Raw genomic sequence first — 23,636 nt, 5'->3', positions numbered from 1 at the left:
CCACTGTTTGAAAAGTGAGCTCCAGACTTGGCTGGGCGAGGTGTCTGGGGCAGGCGGCGGGCGGGCACAGGAGCGCCAGCGGGCTCAGATCACCTGAGATCCACTCAAGGGCTGAGGTGACTTGGAGCTCCAGGCTGAGCAGGTTCATCTCACTCTAGTTCGCCCTCGCGCAGGGCCTGTGACCCGGGCTGGGAGGATCCCAACCCAAAGCCTCGGTGCTCTGCTGGCCCCTCCTCTCCCGAGGATCCTGCACTCCGTTCACCCAGCTCTGGGATCCTGTAAGAAGCTCTCCTCAGCATCACCGCTTAGCCGCCTGTTCCAAATTGATGAGGGCCTCCAGGTGAAAGTGGGTAGGAGGTCAGCCCTTCTCTAACTTCTCTCCTTTCCTGGAGCTTGCATTTCATGACTGTGGCAGCTTTCTGAAGCCTTGAAACAAACTCAGGCTGTTTGGTTTAGTTTTTCCAGCTGGCTCTGCAGGAGACTTGGCTTAAACCACCTGTTCTGCCGTCACTGGGAGCCATTTTCTGCTCTGTTATTGAAGAATAAGTTGTTCAACCAGTCAGTTACTGTTGAAAATAAATAATGGTTTTGTTAAAAAACACAATTTATAGCTTTATTGCTTAATTTTTGTGCCCACTTACAATTGTTTCCAGATATACTTTGGAAGTGGACTTGTGTCACAAAGTGTACAAGAGTTGAGGGCTCTTCGTGCATGGTTCTAAATTGCCTTGCAGGCGCTCTGTACCGGTTGCTACTCCATCAGCAGTAGACGAGGCAACTGCCTTTCTAATCTGTCTGTTAGATCCACCTTCATACATGTGTGTGCATTTTCCTTCCCTCCTGCAGGCACGTGCTCTCACACCTCAAACGGCAGAAACAGACGCCATTCGGTTTCTGGTTGGGACGCAGTCTCTAAAATATGATAATCAGGTAACTATTTTTGACAGATGTATACATGGTAATTACTAAGCCTGTTCTTAGTTTTATAACCATTTCATTCTTGATCTTTCAAGCAACATTTGAGAAAATTAGTGCCACACAAACAAAATAAAACTTTCATTGGGATTTACATAGCCAACTGTATGTGATTTTTGAATTAAATAATTTAAACTTATTCTGTGTAGCATTACTGCCGTAGTTTTTCATCTTTTGGTTTTGTGGGTATATAGGATTCACCGTGTAAATGGTTGAGAAGCAGCCCAGGGTACGAGGACAGCATCACCCCTTTGACCCCAGCCAGTGGTCGACTGCTCTGATGGCTCACAGCACTCTCTCTAGCTGAGCCTGGACGAGGCCATAATTCCATCGCAACGTAGAGTTCCAGGCTGTCGCTGCCAGTTGGTCCAGGGAGCTATACAGGGTGTGACCCATGTGCTGTCCTGGCCACTCTAGTGGAAAGGCTGTTGGATACTCACAAGATTGAGGTTCAGTCCACGGCTTGACACAAAAGTGTGACCTTGAGCGAGTGGATTATCCTTGCTGGACTTCATCTTCCTCATCCTCAAACAGAGGTAGGGTTGTCCGCAGGTGCCGTGGACGTTGTGGAGTTGTGCACTGCCTTTGATCTTGGGGAAACACACATCAGGCGGTGTCACGTGGTGCAGCCCCCATCCACTTACTGTTGTCACTGGAGGGGAATGGTGTTAAAATCGCTGTCCAAGAGTGTTCGGTGCCACATGGGGTGTGGTGAAACCCTCGCTCTGCCATGTTGAGGAGGGACTTTATGTTGCCATAGTCATTATGGCAGCTAATTTGATGGTATACATCTAGAGCTTCATAAATAAATGTTCATATTATTTAACACGTAATTCTTATACTCAAAACATCGAAAAAGCTTTATATACAAGGGATAGTATCGTATTGGTGCATAGAATGGTGAAAACACGAGAAGCGATCACGTCGTGCAGGTAGTAGGTTGGATCCTATGGCATTCCCGTCTACGATGGCAGGTTCACATGACTGACCTGGCCGAGCCTGGCCACCGTCGGCACAGTGCTCACTCACCGCATGCGTGAAAAGCTGCGTCTGTGCAGAAGCATTACAACCTAAAAATTCTTAGGTGATTCTGTGAAATGTTCAGATTGTATATACTGTGTGATCACTATTGAGTAAAAAAAAAAAGTAGATTGTTTTGCAATATATACAAATATCGAATCATTCCGTTGTACACCTGAAACTAATGTAATGTCAATTATACTGCTATTAAAAAGTAGATAAAGTACAAAATTGAAACTCAGCATAGAATAAAGACTAGAAAAAGGTCAAAAGGGCTCGAAATTTGAGCCATGGTTATCTTCAGGTAATGTGAATGTGATGTAAATTGTTTCTTTATAATTTCCAGTTTTCTGAACGTGTGTATGTGCATGTGTTACTTTCCTCGTGGAAAATGTCGGATGAGAATGATTTATTTATAAAGGTAGTTAGCAGTGGCTGTCTCACAGGGCAAGAGGAAACCCCGTGATGGCACCGTGCAGCCTGGGGGTGCTGGTTGGCGGGGAGAGGGGAAGGCTAACCAGGTGACAGCACAGGCAGCTGGTGACAGGAGGCACAGCTGCTTCCTCTGGGGAGGGATGGGTGGAGTTTGTGATGGGGGAGGTGTTAGAGGCCCGGGGACAGAGCCAGGCGGACGACTGCCTTTTTCCGTCTACTTGTAGACTCCACCCAGCTCCGGGCCTGTACCATTGACCTTCCCATCTACTTGTAGACTCCACCCAGCTCCGGGCCTGTACCATTGACCTTCTCATCTACTTATGTAGACTCCACCCAGCTCCGGGCCTGTACCATTGACCTTCTTGGTAGGACATCTGGTAGGACATCAGTCTTTTTTTGGCTGCGCCGCGGGGCTTTCAGGATGTTAGTTCCCCAACCAGGGATTGAACCCAGGTCCTCAGTGGGGAACGCTCGGAGTCCTAACTACTGGACCACCAGGGGATTCCTGAACATCAGTTTTTAAACTTCTTAAGAAAAGAAAGAAATTGTTATTATTATTTAATGAGGGATGCTTATAAATTTTTTCTAGAAAATATTAAAAGCTGACAGAAGCACATGAATTAAGAACAAAATGAGGTAGTGTAAGGCATTAATAAGTTACATTGTACCTGGTTTTATCAGGCAAAATTATATACCATTTGGTTATGATACTAAGAAAGGATCAGCCCCAAATGACATAAAGTGCTTTAATCTTCCTGAAATCCTTTTTGAAGCAAGATGATCTCGGGGGTGGGCCCAAGCATCTGCACTGCTAACCAGCGTCAGTGAGCACCTCTTATGTGGCCCTGTCATAATGGATTGTAATTGTCTAAGCCGGGGGACATCAGCCTCCTGACAAACGTAGCTTACGGCTCCATATGCCTGTTTATCAAATGTACTCTCTACGGGAACAGTCCTGGCTTTTAGAATACGGGCCGTTGGTCTGTGGGCCTAGTGCAAGAAACATTTTCATATTAGATGAGAGACTTTGGTTCTTCTTAAAAATCAGTCTTAGAAATCCAACTTTCCAATGGTAAGGTCCAGAAAAGTTCGGTAGTTAATGGTAACAAGTGTGTAACTCTTGGTAACCTCTGCCGCATCCTCCAGTGTGTAAAGCTCCTTGAGTGCTAGGTGGAACCACTGTGTCCTCTGCCGGCTCTTTCCTTTCAAAGTCCTCATTAAGCTGCTGATTCAGGCTTGTAGCCTCTGGCTTCAGTTATTTTTTTTCTGGACACAGTTGAATTAAAGGGTGGAGGCTGAGGTTTATAACTTTCTCTTTACACTCTTCACCTGTGGTGGTCTTTTGGATGTGAATCCAGACGATAGGAATGAAAGAGTGTTTCTGACCTGCTGGTGTTTCTTTTCTGTTTCTGGGAAAGGTACGTGGCCTTGTTGGTACAGTCATTCATTCACTCACTCATTCATTCATTTGCTCAGCAGTGCTTATGTAGTGTGGTGACAGGACTCTGATTCCTCTCACTGTGTTACATGTGAGACTCACAGAAGGAACAGATACATTTGTGCCCCGAGTGCAGCTTCCAATGATGCGGTGACATAGATGTGCAGATAATTGCAGTGACACGGGGGAGAGAGGTGCAGGCAGAGTGGCACGTGGCCGGAAGGACACCTATTTCTTCCTGGTGGATCAGAGCCAGCGTCACAGGGAAGGGGGCGTCTGAGATGGGGCCTTCAGGCTGCGATGAGTTGTGTCACTTGCTGGTGGGCCTGTGTTTTCATAGTAGTTTGGCTCATTCCCGGGGAAGGAGCCCAGGGAGAAGGGAGAGGCGAGAGGGAGCAGGAGGGCCGGGCCGCGTGCGTGGACGCCTGTGCCACGGGAATCGGCCCTCGCGCTCGGCGTGCATGTTTCATCTCGAACTCGCACGCCTGTTCTGCTCATGTCACACGTGTTCCTCTCACACGTGACAGCGCTTCCCCTCACATATAGTATGTTTCCTCGCACACGTGACGTGTTTCTCTCATATGTAAGACACAGGTCTTCTCGCGTGCTATGTGCATGGTTCCCTACATGTGTGCCCCATGCTTCCTCCCATGTGTGACACGTGTTTCCAGAGGCACCTGCTCCCCGGGAGAGGATGCCCTGCGGGAGGGGAGCACAGCATCCCTATTTCCTTCTGTCTCCAGAGGAAGTCTGGTTGTCCCTCTGGTTTCCGACAGTGTTACTGTTATCACACGATTACCACCTGCCTTTTAAAATGATGAGGGCCTTCTCGCTGACTGCCCCTGTCTCCTTTCCCCTGTCTCAGGCTTGCTTCCCTGCAGTGAACGTGCACAGGGCCTTCCCCTCTGTGTCCTTTCCCATCAGTGGTGTCGTGTGTGTCCCCGTCTGGCAGTGCTGTGTGCTGTGTGTCTGTCATTCCCCTCCTTGGGACGTGCTCCCAGCTGCCTCCAGCCATGAGCTGGTGAGAGAGAAAGATAATGATGGGGGTCCCGGCCTGTGAACCACGGGGGACTGAGGACCAGACAGGGAGTGCAGGCGGGTGGTGTCCACTGCGCCCTCAGTGGACAGGGCGGGTGCTATTGGCCCCATTTCCAAACGGAGGGATCGGCTCTAAGCAGCCACGCGGTTTCTCCGAGGGCCCTGCTGAAATGCAGCAGGATGACCACTAAGCCACCGGCTCCCTCTCCCCGCGTCCTCCTCCCTTGCACGTGTGGTGAACTGTAAAGCTCGGCTGGGCGAGGGCACGTCCTGGACACAGCCGTGGCGCCCCCACGGCTGATGCCCCTGTGGGAGGAGGTGCCGCCCCTGCCCCGAAGCACCTGCAGTGCCAGCTGTGACAATGGCAGTGGCATCACGTGACCTCAGCCCAGCTCTGAAGCCCCGCCCTCCGGAGCTCCGCCCTGCCTGGGGAAGGAGGGGTGGCTGGTAGGGTTTCTGCGGCACCCCCCCCCCCCCCCGCCCTCCCCCCAGCTTTGCCTCAGGCCATCAGCTCCTCCCTGGCAGCTGTTAATTCCCTAGAAAGCGCCCCTCACCTGAATCAGTGCTACTTCCCCCCCCCCGCCCTCCCCCCAGCTTTGCCTCAGGCCATCAGCTCCTCCCTGGCAGCTGTTAATTCCCTAGAAAGCGCCCCTCACCTGAATCAGTGCTACTTAATTCAGCTCGGCTGTTTTTGTGAAAATTTGAGGAGCTGTCACAGTTGCTGGCCTTTCTTTGTCTGATGAGCTGCTCTATTTTCTGTGCCTTTAATTTTGCCCTGCCTGTGTTTGGAGCAGGACGGGCACTTCTGGAGTCTTCCTCTCCCCTGAGCTCTCCTTTGTGAGAAGGTGGGCTCTCCTGGGAGGCTGTGCCCCTCTGGTCCAGCGGGAAGCTCAGGCAGAGCCCAGGGGCAGGGCTTTCGCATTGCAGGGGTTGGTTTGCTTCCGCACCGTGCTTTCCCTGCAGAATCTCTCTGCGTGTTGCTTCTCCCCTATTTATCGCGTAGATGGGTGAGCGCCAGGGTGACAGAGAGGCCCACTGTGGCCGGCCCTCTCTCAGCAGTCACTGAGAAGGCCGACATCCCCAAGGGGCTGGCAACACAGCTGCCTTCTTCCCCCGATGGCTCTTTTCCTTTGTAAGCTTTTTTTTTTTTTTTTTTTTTTTAATGTGTCAGCTCGATTGTTCTGTATTTGTATTTTGACTGAGGACAGCTTTGCTCACGTGCCCCTCTGCCTGCAGGTCCTGTCTTTGGCCACCCTCAGAATCACCGGAGGCGTTTGTTAGGGATTCAGGTTCCCAGCCCCACTCCATACTGAGCCTCCATTTCTCCCCCTTCCCCCTCCTGGCCCCCACCTCCTGCCCCCCCTCCCCTCCCTCCCTTCCCACCTCCTGTCTCCCCTCTGCTCCCCCTGACCCCTCCCCGTCCTTCCCCCTCCTTTAATGACTACAGGAACTTACTGCTCCTGTTAAGGAAGCATCAAGAAGAGCTGGGTTTCTGGTGAGGCTGGATCCAGGGCAATTTCTGGAATCGAGAAGGGAGGATCCTTAACTTTCCCCTGGAGGCGAGCTTTCACTTTTTCCTTTCCAATTTTATCACATTTTTTTTGTTGTTGTTTTTGAATTTTTAAGAGTTTACCTTGAGTTCAATAAGAAAGGAAGCACACAGAGGGCAGCGGCCTGGAGGCACATGCTCCAGTGATGGGTACTGTGGACAGGGACAGCTTTCTCTGAGCCCTGATTCTGCGGGAAGATGAGGGGGCTTGATTAAGATCATCTTTACAGGCTTCCTAATAAGTTTTATAACTCTGGCTTCTAAATTTTTATAGTGTCATCTGTGCCCTTAGCCCTGCACTGGTAAGTCCAACTTTAAAATTTTAATAATGGTAATTCAAAATATATGACCTTGAGCTTCATTACAAGCTGTTGGAAGCATTTAAAAAGCTCAGCAATTGCGTAAAGAATTTAAAGTAACATTTACACACTACCCAGACAACCACACGTCTTCCCCACCCTCTGAGCCAACACTAAATGTTCTGTCTTTTGTGTCCCCATAATCTTTTGCACTCACCTTAATTATAGTGTTTTCTCTACTATGGTACTTGTTTTTGTAATTGGCCTGTAACTGCATATGTTTATGCAACAGAACATTTCTGTGTACTTTATGTGAGCTGGGCAGAGGGTGGTGCCCTGAGAACAGGCAGTTAAGTTACAGTCTCTTTCTTCCGAATCAGGAGCTGCCTGCTACTCTTTTGCTGCCCTGCTGCAGTGCAAAGCCCAGTGTCGGGGAGGGTGGGGTATCCCGTGCCCCGACGGTGTGGAGGCTCTTAGCACAGGCTCTGGAATCCCGTTTCTAACCGAATGAACCGTGATACTCCAGCTCTGTAAACCTTGGTTTCTTCCCCTGTAGTCGTGGCTAATGATAGGTTATCATATTATCACAGGGCTCTTTTTAGGATTAAAGGAACCAGCGTGTGTAAAATAGCTCGGTGCCTGTCGCGTTTTGCATATTAGTCATTATTCTTTTGATCCCTACTTGTTTGTGGTGATGATGTCCTACCATTCTCTCCGAGCGTACCCGGATTACATCTCATGAAGACGTATCCTTTGGACCCGTCCATGAGCCTACTGTAGGTGAGGACATGGAAGAGTCCTAGGACTCCCAAGCTTAATGATGAAGGTTAAGGGCCATAGTATCAGGTTAGGAGAGGTGGACCTGGGGGGGCTCTTGGACTCCTGCCAGCACCCAGCCGTCTAGGGCAGGCTTCTGTGTGCCTGAGCGTGTAAGAAACGAGCCCAGAGGAAGACCAGCTGGGATCACGTACTAGAGCCTGTTTGGACTCCACGCGCTTCTGGTCTTCACAAGAAGGAAGAGCCTTCCCCAGACGGGAGCAGGTCCTCCAGAGGAGCGCACAGCGCGGGCGCAGACGTCAGAGGTCCGGCTGAAGGATGGCTCCCAGCCGGGAGCCGCAGGTGTGCGGGGGGGCTGTGCGCTCACCTGGCACCCGGGTCCACAGAGCCCGCAGAGGAGGAGCCAGAGCTCTTGTGTTCCCGCGTGTGGTGGTCCCGATGCTTCAGGGCACTGCAGAGGGAGAGCTCTGGGAAGAGGAAAAATTGTACACTTAAGTGCCTCCTTTTTTAAGTGTTCATGGATTTTCTGATAAGGAGGAAACATGTCAAATACTTAAGAAAAAAATTTCCTGTTCACCCTAACAACACAAAAATTCTGCCTGATTTTGTGTATTGCCTTTTAGTCTGTGTTCACATATAACTTTTATAATGTAGAAGCTGTCCACCAGGAGTATTTCCAAACCCACTGTGAAAACTACATTGGGCTATGAGTGCTGGGAGAAACTGACTGAAAGTAGTTTTAAAGATAAAAACAATAGTCATGGTTTTTAATCTCCCTCCCCCAGAGAAGGGCGGGAGCTAGCGTGTGTGCCCCCCCAACTCCGAGATCAGCCCTGCACGACCCCTTGGTCCCAGCAATGCCAGGAGCTTTGTCCCTTCACCTTCATTGTATTCTCGGGGACACTGAGGCTCGGGCTCACACAGGCTGTAAGTGGGAATGGCGGGATCTGAATTCTACTCTTGAGTCCAAAGCAACCCCTTAAGTTACCGGGGGTTGTTTTCACATGAGGACACTGTACAAAGGAAGCAGCCGAGAACAGAGTGAGAGGCCCTGAGCAAGTGCAGAGTGGAGATGCTTTGGGTGTCATGGAAACGTTTTTTAAAATATCATTTAATGTTTGTCTGACTGCAAAGTAGTGCATATTAATCATGAAAAATGTTAAAAATAAAAACAAACCACAAACAAGTAAAGGAAAAGCTGCTATAATCCCACCACCCAAAGGTAACTAGTCGCTTTCTGGTTCTCTCATTCAGATGTGCTTGTTTTTTAACAGAAAGCATGTAGCGCGTGTGTGCGGTTCTTTTACTGGTTCTTTTCCCCTTGGATATATGTTACGGACCCTCTTCCCTGGCACTAAATAGTTTTTATGGTAGAATGGATGGCTTCATAGTATTATATTACAGTCAAGTACTACAGTTTATTTGAACAACTCCCTGTTGCCAGACATTTAGGTGGCTTCTAATTTTTATTATGACAATCAGTGCCACAGAGAACATTCCTGGATATAAATCTTTGTGCAGATCCATGATTACAAGTATAAATTTATTTTTAAAATGTTTAATTTTATTTTTCCCAGTGACTTGGCTGTTGATAAGAGAGTGAATGTGGACATCATTTCCATTCCTCTAACAATTATCCAGAAAAGCATGGTGATAGCACGTGTAACCTTTCATTTAGTGGCTAAAATGTCATGTTGTTATAATCAAAGTTATATGATCAGAAGCATTGACAGCTGTTGGCTTTGTTTTTAAGAAGAGGTTTAAGATGTGCTAACATGCAGCGCTTTCTCACCCCTTCCTGCCTCATTTGTTTCTGACGTGAGTTAAATTGTGCCCACTACAGAGTGGGCAGAGCAGGGCTAAGACCGGGCCTCATCAGGCAGCAGTGCCCTGCCCCGTTCTCTTCCCACAGCTGTGCAGCAGGTCTGGGACAGTCTTGGCTGGGTGGCACCATCCTGGAAGACTCTGGCCCTGGCACCAGCCATGGCCTAACCAAGCGAGGCGGGGACGCAGCTTTTGGTGTCTTGTCTCTTTAGGAGTTGATGTGGCAGGGGGCAGGGTTCTGTAGCTGCAAATCGTAACAATACTTTATGGGGATTTCACACTTGTCTTAAGTGTATACTGTTAGTGTAGTAAGAATAACTGTTAAGTAAAGATGTGAAAGATGCATTTGATTATTATTCCTGTAGTCACTGTGTTCCATGAAGGCATGTGGAAAGTGTGTGAGGTTCTGACATTCTCTTTCCTTGTGTTTGTAGATCCACATCATAGACTTTGATGATGAGAATAACATTATAAATAAAAATGTGCTCCTCCATCAAGCGGGTGAGATCTGGCACATTAGTGCCAGCCCTGCAGACAAGGGAGTGCTGGCCACCTGCTACAACAAGAGTGAGTATCCCTAGGGGTCTGTGTGCGCCCGCTGTTGGGTCGGCCCGTGATTTATAAGATGTGCCAGTCAGGGAAGTGCTGCATTCACAGAGAAGTTGTGATGCTGTGGGTAAATGTAGATTATACTAAGCGGTTATTGTAATCCAAAGCCTAAGAATTGAAGCTGGAGTCATGGCTGTTCCAGGAGCGTTGACCCCAGGGCGCGGGAGTGACGTGCCCGAGGGTCTCCACGGGTGGACGTAGCTGCCCTCATCCTTAATTAACTGCACCCTCAGCAGGGCAGCTGGACTTGCATCTTTCTCATCACCTATCAGTGCGTGTGATAGCAGGACCAGTGAGTCACAGCTTCTCGGTGCGCACGCGTGCTGTATGGTCACGACCCTTCATAGGCTTCTGCCGAGCCTCCCGTCCGCCTTCCCGTGTCTGGGACCTTGTAGCGTTTGTGTCAGTCCAAAGTCTATGGTGCTAAACTGGCCACACGACTTCCTTAATTGTTGTTACTCTGTCGTTGTCGGTAACTAGCATTCAGATTCTGGCTTTGGGAGGAAAGGAGAAAGGAAGCACAGAGATGTGGGCTTCCACACAGAGCGTCTAGAAACTGTTTGCTCTTGAGGAATCTTGGAATTGATTTTTCTTATAAATAACAATGTTTAAATTATGTCTGTTTATTGCAACATGCAACCCCCCCTGCAAATCAGTAGAAGTCTGCACTGTGGTAGATGCACGCATGCGTGTGCACGTGTACACGCACACACAAACACACACACTCGGGAATAAATATCACAGTGGCCTTGTAAATAACTACAGAGAATTGGATTAAGTCACAACTTATGTTTATAAATGCAGGTGAGAAAACCTCCTTCCACACCTTCTTTCCTCCTGCTGAGGAGGGAGGGTGAATAAAGCAGCATTAAATCCTCTTGCACAGCCCAAGTAGGTACTGCTTGCAGGCAAAAAACTTCTTGCAGAGTTATGTTCTCTGTCTTGAAAAATGATAGTGAATTTGCTGTAGGTTAAAGTAAACTAGCCATTCAAACTCCTTTTCCAAGCAAGCCACACACCCATCTATCCTAGCTTATGTCTCTGTCATTGGAGGAGCAAGTGACAGATGTAGCTTGTCCCAGATTATCGATAGGGATCTATAACTGCTGTCAATCTGACTAGCCATCACCTGGATTTTTGTGAAAATATGTTCTCAGAGTCCAGGTGCTGGCAGGGAAGCTGTATTAGTAGTAAACTCTTTTGGAACTTATTCTACGTGGTTGAAGATTAAAAAAAAACCCTGTAGTTTTTCTTTCTGATAATTTTACAAGAAAATGCATCGCCGTGGAAGCAGAACGAGGGCACCCGGGCGGGTGAGGCTGGCTCCGTGGGGCCGTGGGCCCAGGGCCGCGGTGAGCGTGCACGGCACCAAGCCGACGGCTGGGCGGACGAGGGACGTGGCCCCTTTTGGACGCTCAGTCACACAGCTGTGTAATCCCTGCTCAGAAAACCGTTACGGATGGAATCGGCTGATTTAAACTGAATTGAAAGACTGGTCTCTGGGATTTCAAAAGATGTGGTGAGTTTCTTTGGAGCGAGGGTGCTGAGATGTCCGAGCAGATGAGCAGGAGACCCAGGCCCAGATGCGACGGATGCTGAGTTAATCTCAGTGTTTGCGCCCCAAGAGGGGAGAGCGCCGGAGACCAGGAGGTGAATGTGACCCCTCTGTGGGAACGTCTCTGTAGCTCACGCGTAGTTGGTGAGGCCCAAGGCCCTGGGACTGCACAACTGGAAAGGGCACTAGATGCTGACGGTCCAGTGATTTCTGCCAGATCGTCCCCAGTTATTTTCCAGCATTTCCCCGTTCAGGTGGAGCCACGACAGCGGTGAGGAGAGGTGGCCCCACCAGGGATGGGCAGTGAGCCCCGCTTCCCAGCCGCTTCCCAGCTCTCCATCCTGGCCGCCCTGGCCGCCTCTGGAGATTTCGCCTGTAAAATGGGTGCAGTTCGACCCACGCCATTATTTGGAAGCAAGGAGTGAGGAGGGCTCAGGCTGGGTGTGTGAGGGTTTGGGGGGCTCCGGCGGCCCAGGTCCTCACGGGCGCCCGGGAGGCCGCGCGTTCTGGGCGCCCGGACTGGCACAGCCCGCAGGGTCCCTCAGGAGCACCTCAGCCCTGCTGCCCCTCCAGTCGTCCCACCACCACGGGAGCTCCTGAGTTCGGGGCACAGAACCTTCAGGGGTAAGCGCTGGGGTGCTCGAGGCCACAGGATCAGCGTGCTGTCTCTCTCGAGCGTCAAGTTTGTTTGCTTTTCTGTACCGAAACCGTCATTTATAGCCTCCAGTGGGTGTCGTGGTTCTGAGGGGAACGCAGACTCGCCTGCATCTCCTGACCACCCGAGACTTGTGAGGGCCTTTCGGACAGCGCCCCGATCCCGTTAGGCAGACGCGGACCAGTCTGCAGGTTCCCATGCAGGATGGGCCCTCTGCCTGGCTTAGGCGTGGCCCGGGGAGGACGAGGCGGGGGCTCTGTTCTAAGCGGACGGAGGCTCCTAGTGTAGCAGGAAAGACTTGGCAGTGACACGGCCCTTCCCCGGCACCCCTCCGTGCGGGCAGCCTCCCAGGTCCTGGCACTGTCTCCTGCCTTCGCCTCCCTGGCCAAGTCCAAAGGCACCAGACGGATGGGCTGGTGTTCCTCTCCTTAGACAGCCTCCTCTCACCTTGGCCTCACCCTCCAGTTGGAGGATCCCCGCCTCTGTCCCCGCCCGACCCGCGGAATGAGCCACGGCGGCGCCCTAGGCCCCAGTGGGGTCCTCTGAGGGGCCGGGGTGGGGCATGGGGGGAGCCCGGCTGGTCCCAATGCCCTGGCTGGTGCAGTGAGCCGTTTCTTAGGCCTGGCCCTTCTTCTCTGGCTCCATGCCGTGCCCAGGTGGGACGGTTCCGGCTCCGGGAGGGAAGCGCGCCCTCTGATCACCCTGAGAGGTTATTTGTGGTCTTCAGTGGCGGGGGTTCCTCCTTGTCCTTTTAAACACCGAGAGGAGCCGAGGTATAACTTAACCTGCCCGCCAATTCCTGGAGCCCTGGAAGGAGCCAGAGGCTGTGCAGGCTTTAATGGTCTTGGTTTTCTGTTTTTGCTTTTGTTTTTTAGTTTTTTATTGGAGTATAGTTGATTTACAAAGTTGTGTTAGTTTCTGGTGCACAGCAAAGTGTTTCAGTTATCCATATATATCTATCTATCCTTCTTCATATTCTTTCCCATTATGGTTCATTGCAGGGTATGGAATACAGTTACCTGTGCTATACAGCAGGTCCTTGTTGGTTATCTATTTTATATAGAGTAGTGTGTATATGTTAATCCCAAACTCCTAATTTATCTCCCCCACACCTTTTCCCCTGTGGTAACCATAAGTTTTTTTCTGCGTCTGTGAGTCTATTTCTGTTTTGTAAATAAGTTCATTTGTATCATATTTTAGATTCCACATGTAAGTGATATCATATGGTATTTGTCTTTCTCTGTCTGACTTACTTCACTTAGTATGATAATCTCTAGGTCCATCCATGTTGCTGCAAATGGCAGTATTTCATTCTTTTTATGGCTGAGTAGTATTCCATTGTGTATATGTACCACATCTTCTTTACCCATTCATCTGTCGATGGACACTTAGGTTGCTTCCATGTCTTTGGCTGTTGTAAATAGTGCTGCTGTGAACATAGGGGTGCGTGTATCTTTTCGAATTAGAGTTTTTTTCCAGATGTGGCCAGGAGTGGGATTGCTGGATCATATGGTAGCTCTATTTCAATTTTTTTAAGGAACCTCCATTCTGTTCTCCATAGTGGCTGCACCAGTTTCCATTCCCACGAACAGTGCAGGAGGGCTCCCTTTTCTCCATTCCATCTCCAGCATTTGTTATTTGAAGACTTTTTAATGATGGCTATTCTGACTGGTGTAAGGTGGTACCTCATTGTAATTTTGATTTGCATTTTTCTAATAATTAGTGATTTTGAGCATCTTTTCATGTGCCTATTGGCCATCTGAATGTCTTCTTTGGAGAAATGTCTATTTAGAACCTCTGCCCGTTTTTTGATTGGGTTGTTTATCGTTTTGATATTGAGTTGTATGAGCTCTTTGTATATTTTGGAAATTAAGCCTCTGTCGGTCGCATTGTTTGCAAATATTTTCTCCCATTCCGTAGGTTGTCATTTTGTTTTGTTTATGGTTTCCTTTGCTGTGTAAAAGCTTATGTTTGATTAGGTCCCATTTGTTTGCTTTTATTTCTGTTGCCTTGGGAGGCTGTAACAGTCTTGGTTTTAATGGATTTTGCCAGTTTTGGTTTATAGACTTGGCCTGGTGAGTGACGACTTGCGTTTAAGCTCATGACAGTCACGACAGCAGAACCGTCCCTGCCCCATCAGCAGCCAGGAGACTGGCAGTAGCTGCCGTGTGCGTTGCTGGCAGTGGGTGTCCGACACTGTTTAAACACTTGGAGGAGCACCCACTCATCAAGTTCCCATTTTATTGATGAAGAAACTGAGGCATCGGAAGGCCGAGTGACTTTCTCAAGGGCATGCGTCTGGTGGGGGCAGAGTTGGGATTTGAGCGTTGGATTCTGGTTCCGGACGGTGCCCTTGACCGCCAGACAGTGCCTGTTCCGTCGGAGTTCCACACGTGAGAGGGCTGTTTAGAGCCTGCTAATCCATCCTGAGGCCACACCAATGTAGTACACGTTTCTGACTTTAGACATTCACTCCCATTTCATATTTTAAAATCATTATTTCTTGGAGTTTCTGTTGTGCTTAAGACACTGTACCAAGAGCTGAGGGTGGGAAGATGTGAGGCCGAGTACCAGGCTCCGAGAGCCACAGCACATCCCACAGGGCGGGTGCAAGACGGCACTGACGGCGGCCCGTTCGGTGGGCACGGCTGGAAAACCACGTCGGGTCCTTTCCTCAAATGCATAGCCAGAAGTCTGTGCCGGTCCTGCAGCCAGGGCACCACGGAGGGCAGGGGGAGGGGGAGGGGAACCGTGGCGGATTCAGAGCCCGAGCCGGGCCTGGTCCCACCGTGGGCGGCCCTGCGGCCGGTCTTTGGCTGCCTCCCGTAAGTGAGGGTGGGATTCACTGCCGGCTCCCCTGTCAATAATTGCCTGTGAGAACGCTTAAGCTTTAAGAGGAATCAGTATCCTTTGGGCCTGTACGATGAGTCCCCAAAATACGGCCCAGGTTGACATGGTGGGGCTTCGTGGAGAAGTACGTTAGTGGGTGTGGCCTCTGTCCACCGCATCCCTCGGGTGATGTTGGGAGCCCTCCCGGCTCGCGTGTCACCGTTCCCGTCCTCCCAGACTCCATGGGTCACCCGAGCAGTGAGGTGCTAAGAGTCCCTCTAGCTGCCCGTCTAGGGGTCTCCGGTAGCAGCAGATCGGAATGCGGTCGTTTCTGTTTACAGCTGCAGTTTCCCATTGATCTCTATGTCAAATAAGAAAATAGTATTTTTTGAGTTTAAATGGTTACTTTGTGAAAATAAGCTAAGGGAGGACGTAGGTTTTCCCGGGAAGAGAACGATTTAAGGCCCTTCCTAACGAAACCGTAATTCTGAGGTAAAGTGGTTGAGGTTCCCGAGAAGAATGGCGTGCCGGAGGAGCAGGGAGAGAAACTAGAATCACGACGGCGTCGCGTGCCCTGCCGAGGAGAGGCGGCCCGGGAAGGACGCCGCCCCGCACGCCACCTGGTCGTTCCCCAGCACGCGGGCTGCGCGCCCCCAGCTGACACCGACTTTGTGTTTTCTGCGCAGGTGTGGAAAGGCTGACGCCTTCTTTCAGGGTGCAGGTGCTCAGCTAGGCAAGGGGAGAGGTAAGGCTTCTCGTGACCCCGGTGCCGAGGAAGAGCGTGTTGAAGAGAAAGAGGTCAGGAAATTCTCCGGGGGAGCAGTCTCTTTGGGGAGCCCTGAGGGGGCCTGTGCCGGGTCGACCCCCGGCCCTGCAGACGTGGGAGGTCCCGGCCGTGCCAGGACCTCACAGCAGGAGGCCGAGGAGAAGGGGCTTGGAAATGGTTTGTACTCCATTTAACGCTTATAGATTTTGTGGGCTCTCGTTTTTTGTGACTAGCAAAAATAGAGCTGATGGGCCTCTCTTCACTGGGATAGCCGTGCGCTGACCAGTGTCAGATGAAGGTGATCTCACTGGGGGGTGGCGGCCCGGTGGGTCTGCAGCTGAATGTGTGCCGTGCGTGCGGGATGCGTGTCTGCGTGAACATGAGGGTGTGTATTTCGTCACATCCTCTTCTGTCTGGGGTTCAGGTGGATGCACTTCGCTGGGGTCACTTTGTCTGGTGAGCGATGAGAAACCAGCCACGTGGACTATTGACCGCAGAGGCTGTTGGTTGTGATTTTGGGGATCAAGTTACTGTTCCGTTCCAATGCTGTTTCCTTCAGGGTGTGGATGTGACGAACTCTTTCTTGCCAAAAACTGCGCATGTCGTTGCTGCCTGTTCCCGTGAACAGCTTATCTGTTAGTGATGAGTATGAGGTGGCCTGGCGAAGAGAAGCACCCTCTACCCCCGCCTCCGGCTCATCTGCCCCTTGCCCTCCCGCGAAGAGGAAGCAAAGCTTCCGGACGGCCTGGACCGCGGGCCGCGGGGGTGAGGTGCAGCCCGTCAGAGGGCCCGGCCGGCACCGGCTGCGTGGGGAGCGGGCTCGCCCGGAAGCCCGGGGGCGAGGCCCCCGCTCGGCGGCTCACGGTGCTTACCGGGGAGCCGCGCGCTGGCGGAGGCTCGCACCGTCCCTGTCGCCGTCCCGTTTTACCGCGAGGAGACGTGCTGCTGATGCTGACCACGACACGTGCCGTGTAGTGCTGGCCGCCAGGCGCTGGCCCGCGTGCTTTCCGTGAACCGTCTGGTTTTCTGTTAGTAGAATTTCTTCCAGGTTATTGAGATACAGCTGACGTACAACATCGCGTTAGCGTCAGGTGTACAGCGTAACGATTTGATGCCCGTACGGTTAAACGCTCTCGGCGACTTTCAGATATGCAGCACGGTATTGTTAACTATAGTTGCTGCGCTGTACGTTACATGCCCAGGACCCATTTATCTCGCAACTTGAGGTTTGTGCCTTTTGACCCTCTTCACCCAATTCTCCCGCCCACACCCCCACCTCTGGCGACCACCCATCTGTTCTCTGTATCTGTGAGCTCGTTCTTCTTTTTTCTTCCAGATCCCACATACACGTGAGGTCTTTCTCCGTCGCACTCATTTCACTTAGCATGGTGCCCTCCAGGTCCGTCCACGGTGTCGCCGATGAGGATGTCCTTCTTTTCACAGCTGAGCGATACTCCACTGTGTGTACTCACCACATCTCCTTTGTCCATTCACCCATCGGTCGGTACTTGGGTTGCTTCTGCGTCCTGGCTGTTGTGGGTGACTCTGCAGTGATCATGGGGTGCACCAGCAATCCAGTTTTTAGTTTAATCCTGCTTTAGGTGCACTTTCCCAGCGGGGACTTTGTTGCAGTGATTTACAGGCTGGTGGTCCTATTAGCAGTGGAGCCGGGATTTGAATCTGTACAGCTCGGTTCCGGAGCACCTGACCCACAGGGCTTCAGGCTTCAAGGATGTTGTTTCTGGGCAAGGATTTCACAAACATTCCTTGTTATGAAGATGTTTTCTTCCTGTTGGTTTTTGTCGTAAAGAATAGAGATATAACGGCCCCCGCTTTTGAGCGATGTTTGTAATAATGTTCAAATATTGGGGTTTAGAGGCCAATGAGGTCACAGATCTTAACACAGGCCCCCGTTATCTCTTTAGAAGTAGATTGTATTTTATAGACCCGAGTATTCAGTTGCTCGTCACAATGTCCCAAACCTGCTGGTGTTATTCCTCTAGGCACTGAGTTGTGTGACACGTGCCACATCACCAGAATCAGTTTTGGCTTCTGAGTTTTGGATAGCAGGTGAGGAGAGTTCTGACTGCCGGGGGTGCATCTGAGCCTTGCTGAATTCATCAGGTTCCTGATTTTGGATACTGAGGGCTTGGGCAGTGAGAGTTCAGACGACAAGGGCCGCCTTCATTGTTCTCATACAGTCATCTGATAGAAATTAGATGGAGTTCCAGAATATAGGGGAAGTTTTTGATTAGCCTCTTGTTTTGGAATCAGAATCCTGGATTATTTCTTATACTCCTGACTAACCTCTTTGGATCCCATCTGTATTGTTTCTCTGTCCTCATTGACTTTCTGCAGCACCTCCAAATTTAGTATCATCTGGAAATTTAATTAATGTGCTGTTTACTGCTCCTTCCAGATCACTAACGAAGATGTTAAATAAGACGTGGTCCCCAGGGCTCCCCACCGGACACCTCGTCACAGCTTAATACTCGGTCATTTATCAGTGCACTTTGTTTATGGTCCTTTCTCCAGGTTTCAGGCCACGAGGGGTTGCTTAGACAAAGCCCAATTTGAATTAATTTTTCCAGTAAGACTGTAAAAAACACTGTGCCAGATTCCTCCCTCAACTCCAGATGTGTTGTTGGCTGCGTTCTTCCACGGCCTGGCGCTCTGCTCCATGCTCTTGGCCCCCGCCCTCTCCCCGTGCCCGGCTCTCCCCGGAGATGCAGGGAAGGGCCCGCCAGCTGCCCCGGCTCTGTGAGGCCGGGACCCCGTCTCGAGGTGGTTCCTTCCACGGTGCTGTGCCCTGGCCACTGTCTCCGTCTGCTCTGGTCTCCGTGACAAACCCCACAGACCGTGGCGTGAACAATAGAAACGTATCCGTCACAGCTCTGGGCTGCGGTCTGAGATCCAGGAGTTGAGGGCTGGTTCCTCCGAGGCCCCTCCCCTTGGCTTCTCCCTGGTCCCGTGTGATCGTCCCTCTGTGTCTGGCTGTGTCCCAAGCCCCTTTTCTTATGTGGGTGCTGGTCCTGTCAGATCCGGGCCCCACCATAATGACCTTATCTAACCTTAATCACTTCTTTCAAGGCCGTGTCTGCCAATATAGTCACATTCTGAGGTGCTGGGGTTAGGGCTTCAGCGTGTGAGTTTTGGGGGGCACAGTTCAGCCTCTAAGAGCCGTGGATTCTTTGATTCGTTGATTTATGTGAGAGGTTTGGGGAGGGGGTTCTATCCTGATTAGGTTCGCAGACCGAGGGGTGAGTAACCAGCCTCCATCACTAGGCACGTTCCTGGTGTTTCAGGAGTAGATCCACCCATCAGGCCCGACAGTAGGCCTCCCCGCACACGCTTTGCGTTGTGATTTTGACTAGAGGTGAGACCTTGAAGGCCTGCCATCTATTGTAAGGAGGCATTTTCTCCGACTTGCTCATGTTGAGGCTGTTTGAGATGTGGCTGGGAGGGGTGTGGCCAGGGAGGGCGTGGCCTCAAGGGCCGTGGGCGGGAGGCGTGGCGGCAGGCGCTGTGTACGCCTCTGTGGACAGCTGGGCTGGGGCGGTGACGACGCTTGTGTGCTGGGTCCCCGGGAAGAGCAGGATTTCCTGGGTGGAAGGCTTTTCAGGCTGGTGCTGGGTGTGGGGAGCAGCCACTGGAAGGGCAGGTCGGAGTGACGCACCCGAGCCCCCCAGCCAGGGGGGCTTTGGGGTCAGATCTGCATTTTCATGAGACCCCTGGGGGACGGGAGGGGGCGGAGAAGGGGGCCGTGACACTGAGGGCCGCGGGAGGCCCTGCTCCTTCTCTCCGTCAGTGTCATTCATGTCACTGTGTGGTCCTGTGGCGTGCCAGACATAAAACCCTGTGAAAATCGTCTTTAAAAAAAGGTGCAAGTACCCTGAAATGAGAAAAGCCTTCTCGATATGCTGGTGAAATTTCAGGAGGACCAACACAGGCTCTTTAAAAATAAAAAAACAGAAATAAAGGTTAACCCAAGATGGAGAACAAAGGTAGAAAGATGCACACGGGGTGATGAGTTCGGGCTTTTAGAAGCCTTCCATGTAATTGGCGGCCAGGTTCGCTCATCCCGAGACCCCGTGGAGGAAGGGCTGGGTGACTGGCAGCTGGTATTACCGGCAGCGGAATCAATCTCGCTCCCCCGCACTCGGGAGGGAGCATCCCACATTAGGACGGGATGAATTTTTCAGCAGAGGAAGGTGAAATGTCAGGAAGACTGTAGATCACGCCAGCGCAGGGTCCTTGGGAAATTAGAACAGTGAAAGGCTGACAGGGTGGCGGTGATGAAATACGGCTGCCGCATCCACCCTGCTCTCCTGGTGAGTGAGCTGAGGAGGGATGGACAGACGGACGGCAGCCGCGCCTTCCAGCGCCCAGCATCTCAGGCCCATCGCCAGGCCCGCAGTTCGGAGATGGCCCAAGCTGTTGCTGTGACTGTGTGTGTGTGTGTGTGTGTGTGTGTGTGTGTGTGTGTGTGTGTGTCGGGGGTGGGAGTGGGAGAAAGCCTCAAGAGCCCCGTGGCGCCTGCTGACGAAGACCCGAGGGTAAGGGTGAAGGTCAGACTCTCACGATGACCTCTTCTTGGCCTCGCCCTCCCTCCCCACCCCCCAGGAGCCCACTGTCTCCTCTCTCTTCCTGTCCAGGCCCCAGCTTGGGCCTTCACTTCTCACCTTGACGGCTGTAATTTGACTCCTATAACTAATTTTTCTAAAGCACAGATGCAGGCTCTCAGCCCTTGCTTCTCAGAAGCTGGCAGTGCTTTCCGCGAGCTGCGCAGCCAGCCCAGAGCATCACCTTTCAGTCGGGGCCCTGGGACCCTGTCCCGGCCCTCCCGTTTATTCCCCTTGTCCTGGAGCAGTTAGGGGCCCTCTCTGGGCCACCGTCTGCATCTGTGAAGTGGGGGTGTAATTATGGGATCGCGGTGCCATGTAAAGGGCCGTCCCACCTGTCCCACCTCTTCTGTGAGCTTGCCCCAAAATGCCCTTCTGCCCTCCTGTCCCACTGCACGGTCCAGCCCCAGGGCTCCACTCACGCCCCGTCCGCCTGCACTTTTCCAATTCTCTGGCTGATCTTCATGCTGATCTCTCCGCCTCAAGCGTTCTTCCTCCACATCTCTGCCCGTCACAGTCCATCTCATCCTGAGCCAGCCTGTCCCCTCCACCACGGTGCGCTGGGCTGGGTGTCGGGAAAGGGCTGCGGCGAGGTCCCCGTGGGTGGTGACTCCTGGATGAGGGGATGCACGGAAGACCTGTGGAGAGGGCGCAGAGCCGTGCGTGGGAGTGTGCACGTTATTTTAAAATAAACATGCGGTACTGCTTCCGGAAATGAATATGCAAGTGCGTGAATCATCCTTGGTTCCAGAGTGAAACCTCCCTCATTCCACGGGAGGCTTTAAGGACGGCACATGCCGCTGGGTGTGAGTGTATAGCAGAAACAGAGCCCACAGAGCTCCATATCTTTTCAGTGGCCCCTGGGCTCTGGTGAGACGGGGCACGCAGGTGAGGCTGGAGGTGATGAGACCTGAGGTACCAGGGAGACCCCACGGGCACCAGGGCTTTTCTACCATCCATCCTGAGAGCTCAACCTGTCGCCATTAGCAGGCCTTTCCTTGGAGTATGGAGGCAGGCATCCTGGCACGGGGTCACCTGGGAACGGATCTGTGTGCCTGGTCCCACCTGCCCAGAGCTGTGGTCAGTGGGTGCCTCGGTGGGTTTGGCTGTCAGTTCATCCTCAGCTAGTCCTTCCGGGGAGGGGGAGGGAGGAGGGGCTGCCGGGAAGGTGGGGGGACGTCCACACGCCCCAGTCCCCGCTGCGGCTTGGCTGGTCCTGCCCGGCCCTCCGCCTGCCCAAACCCTTCTTGTCCTTCTGTTCCTTCAACATGCATTTCTTACGGCCCCTGGTTTTAGGCACGGCTCTGGCCATTAAGGATCTGAAGATGGACGGGGTGTGTGGACCCAGCCTTCAAGGGGATTAGTCAGTAGGGACTTCCCTGGTGGTCCAGTAGTTAAGACTGCGCTTCCACTGCAGGGCGCATGGGTTCGATCCCTGGTTGGGGAACTAAGATCCGGCATGACGCCCAGCGCAGCCAAAAAAAAAAGTTCACAGACCTAAACAGGGACACTTTTTTTTTTTTTTAGACTGGATACAAACTATACCTTGACAAACCTGACTATAAAACAGTATATGTATAAAACAGGGCGCATGGGTTCGATCCCTGGTTGGGGAACTAAGATCCCTCATGCTGCACGGTGCAGCCCCCCAAAAAGAAAAAGAAAACAAAAGGGGATTGGTCAGTAAAGGAGAGAGAAGCCCGATGCAACGGCCAGAATACGAGGAGGAGGTGGTGGACGAGGATCTGACGGGGGTCATGGGGTGGTGGGGCCTTCACCCGGAGGTGCCCTGCCTGCCCTGCCCCCGTGTCTGCCCGACGGGGAGTCGGGGTCCTGGAGGCTGCTTCCCGTGGGGCCCGGCGGGGCGGGCTGAGTGGAGCGACGGATGCAGCAGACGCGGCTCCTACCTCTCCATCAGTTAGTTGACTTGTGTGTCTGCCGTGCGGCAGGGCTTGTGACTCGCGGACCCTTGGTGCTCTGAGGGGCGCTTTCTGCCCCTTGGACGTGAGGCTGCTTCATAGGGTGCAAACTGGCTGTGCTCATCGTGTCCGGTTCCTGGCCTTGGTGTCGGGACTCGATTGTCATGGCCCTTCTCCCTGAGATCCTGTGGTTCCCTCCCCCTTATCTGGGCCTCATCTACAATCTGGGGATAAAACTTCAAGTTTAATAGTGAGTTACAGATACGCACTGAAAAAGGTGAACACGCCCTGAATGGCAGAAGTTAGCACTTGGGAGGATCCTGGGACGCTGGGGCTGGAATCTCACAAAGTGTATCCTCAGGGGGCTCCTGAAAAGGCCCATAAGTGGGTCCAGAAGGTGAACTGGAAAGAAGCCTCCTCGCTCAGCGGGGACGTGGCCTGACCGCGGGTTTCTCTTCTGTGAGCTCAGTTCTACGCCACAGCCGCCTGAACGTCGGTGCCACCTTAGCCTCTGTCCCTGGTGCGTGGTGGCCAGGAGGGCCTGCGGAAGTCCCCGCAGAGGCCCCAGCTCTTTTCATGGAGGCGCGACCCGGAGGGCCCGGGGACTCGTCCTGGGGTTCAGGGGAGGGAGTGGCTGTGCCTTGCGGCCGGAGCAGGGCGCTCGCTCTCGGGCCAGTGGGTGGGAGCTGCAGGGCGAGGAGTCACAGCAGCTGTCGGGCCAGAGACACGCGGACACCCCTGAAGAAGTCAGGTGTCCGTCCCTGGGGGTGTCCAGCGGACACTGGTGACCGCACACACCCACGCGACAGGGGTCCCGGGTCTGGCGGGTGACTGGACCTCGTTCGTGGTCCTTCAGCTCCTGTCCAGCCCTGCAACTCTGCGAGTTCCGTGTCGTGCCATCCTCTGGGCGTGACGGAGGAGGCGCGTCTACCTGTCCTGAGGCTGGAAGAAAGAGGTGAAACAGAGAGAGTATCAGCTTTCCGGATCTTAAGTACTCAGCTGCCTCCTGTGCTCAGGTGTGAACAAAAGCAGGTCCTTGGCCTCCTGGGGTTATCTGTCGCTAACCACCCACAAAACAAAACTAAACAGCATCTGTCATTAATTTCTAAAAATCTTTTTTTAAAATGTTAAAACAAGTCATTTCCAGATCCCCAAATTGTGGAAAGCGTGTTGAATTGGCCGAATTCAGTAACTCATGCCTTTGGTAACTGACCTATGTCAGAATCGCCAGGTTGCTTTCATAGGAAATTTATGACACTGAAGAATTTAGGGTCCCTGCATGAGTTTTCCATTTGCTTTTGAAAGAAGAATCAATAAAGAATCTTA

General features: G+C 52.1%; 1 protein-coding gene across 2 annotated transcripts in view; it reads left to right on the top strand.

The window, feature by feature from the left end:
* EIPR1 (EARP complex and GARP complex interacting protein 1) overlaps positions 1 to 23,636 on the top strand; it is an 84,013-nt gene that overhangs the window by 4,449 nt on the left and 55,928 nt on the right. The window contains exons 2-3 of one of the 2 annotated variants that reach the window (XM_007100165.3): positions 847 to 930; positions 9,790 to 9,922. In XM_007100165.3, coding sequence (XP_007100227.1) covers positions 847 to 930; positions 9,790 to 9,922 — 217 coding nt within the window. Of the gene's footprint in view, positions 1 to 341; positions 358 to 846; positions 931 to 9,789; positions 9,923 to 23,636 lie in introns of those variants that run through there. The other variant, XM_028496914.2, reaches the window with a different exon arrangement.

This window comes from Physeter macrocephalus, chromosome 12 (genome assembly GCF_002837175.3).
Source record: "Physeter macrocephalus isolate SW-GA chromosome 12, ASM283717v5, whole genome shotgun sequence".
Classification (NCBI taxonomy): Eukaryota; Metazoa; Chordata; class Mammalia; order Artiodactyla; family Physeteridae; genus Physeter; species Physeter macrocephalus.
The sequence above is the reverse complement of the archived record's forward strand: the minus strand, read 5'-3'. Positions and strand labels throughout refer to the sequence as shown.